The sequence below is a fragment of the Charadrius vociferus genome, unplaced genomic scaffold, assembly GCF_000708025.1.
Source record: "Charadrius vociferus isolate BGI_N301 unplaced genomic scaffold, ASM70802v2 scaffold613, whole genome shotgun sequence".
Taxonomy (NCBI): domain Eukaryota; kingdom Metazoa; phylum Chordata; class Aves; order Charadriiformes; family Charadriidae; genus Charadrius; species Charadrius vociferus.
This window is the reverse complement of record NW_009647757.1, coordinates 414,692-415,523: the sequence shown is the minus strand read 5'-3', so window position 1 is coordinate 415,523 and position 832 is coordinate 414,692. Positions and strand designations below refer to the sequence as shown.

The following is an 832-nucleotide window of genomic DNA, read 5'->3' as shown; positions in this document are numbered from 1 at the left end:
GGGGCGCGGGGGGCCACGCGGTCCTCATGGATGGGGGGCAGAGCGGCACAGCGGCCAAATGATGACGGTCGGGGCTGGCGCGGGGTCTTGGGCGCCTTCCGCATCTCTGAGGGCTCCATGTTACGTAGCGTGTCCACGAAGATCTCCATGTCCACCAGCAGCTCGGGGTCCTCCTCAGTTGTGTCTGGTGGGCTCTCAGCTGGTGGGTCGTGGCCTGAGGGCTCGGTGGGGGGCTCCGGGCTGCGCTCAGGCTCTTGGGCTGTGCTCTGGGGGTCCCCCTTTGTCTCACCCCCCTCCAACGCAACCTCAGCCTTCGGAGATGCTGGGCCTTCAGATGAAGGGTCTGGACCATTGCTCACCTCCAAGGAGGGGTTTTCAGGGGTGCTGCCAGCTCCCGGGGGGCTCTCTGTCCTCGGTGGTGTGACTGAAATGGTGTCATCCCCGTCTGCTGTGCTTCCCTCTCCTGCGTCAGCCAGATCAGCCTGGCCGCCAGCATCCTCCAAGGGACACTGTGGGGAGCTGGTTATACTGGTTTGTGGGTCCTCAGGCCTGTCGCCATCTCTTGGGCTTGCGTTCGCCGGCATGTCTTCGGCTTGCAGCAAGCATTTCTCCTGGGGGGATCCCTCAGCCGGGAGCCCGTTGGCCTCCGTGGTGCCCGGCGAGCTCTCGCTGCCTGCTGTGCCCACAGTGAACCCACTGCCATCCTGCCCGTGGCTCTCCCGCTGCGGCGGGGCCATCGTGGCACTGGCAGCATCATGCACGCCGTTTTGGGCTTCTCTTTCCTCCGCCAGCCCCAGCTCAGGCCCCGCCGCGGTCCCTGCCCGCCCGCACC

General features: G+C 66.5%; 1 protein-coding gene across 1 annotated transcript in view; it reads right to left on the bottom strand.

The window, feature by feature from the left end:
- Positions 1-737, bottom strand: part of AIM1L (absent in melanoma 1-like) — a 7,003-nt gene extending 6,266 nt beyond the window's left edge. The window contains exon 1 of the mRNA XM_009882225.1: positions 50-737. Within this exon, the coding sequence (XP_009880527.1) occupies positions 50-737 (688 nt within the window). The remainder of the gene's footprint in view (positions 1-49) is intronic.
- Positions 738-832: the final 95 nt, after the last annotated feature.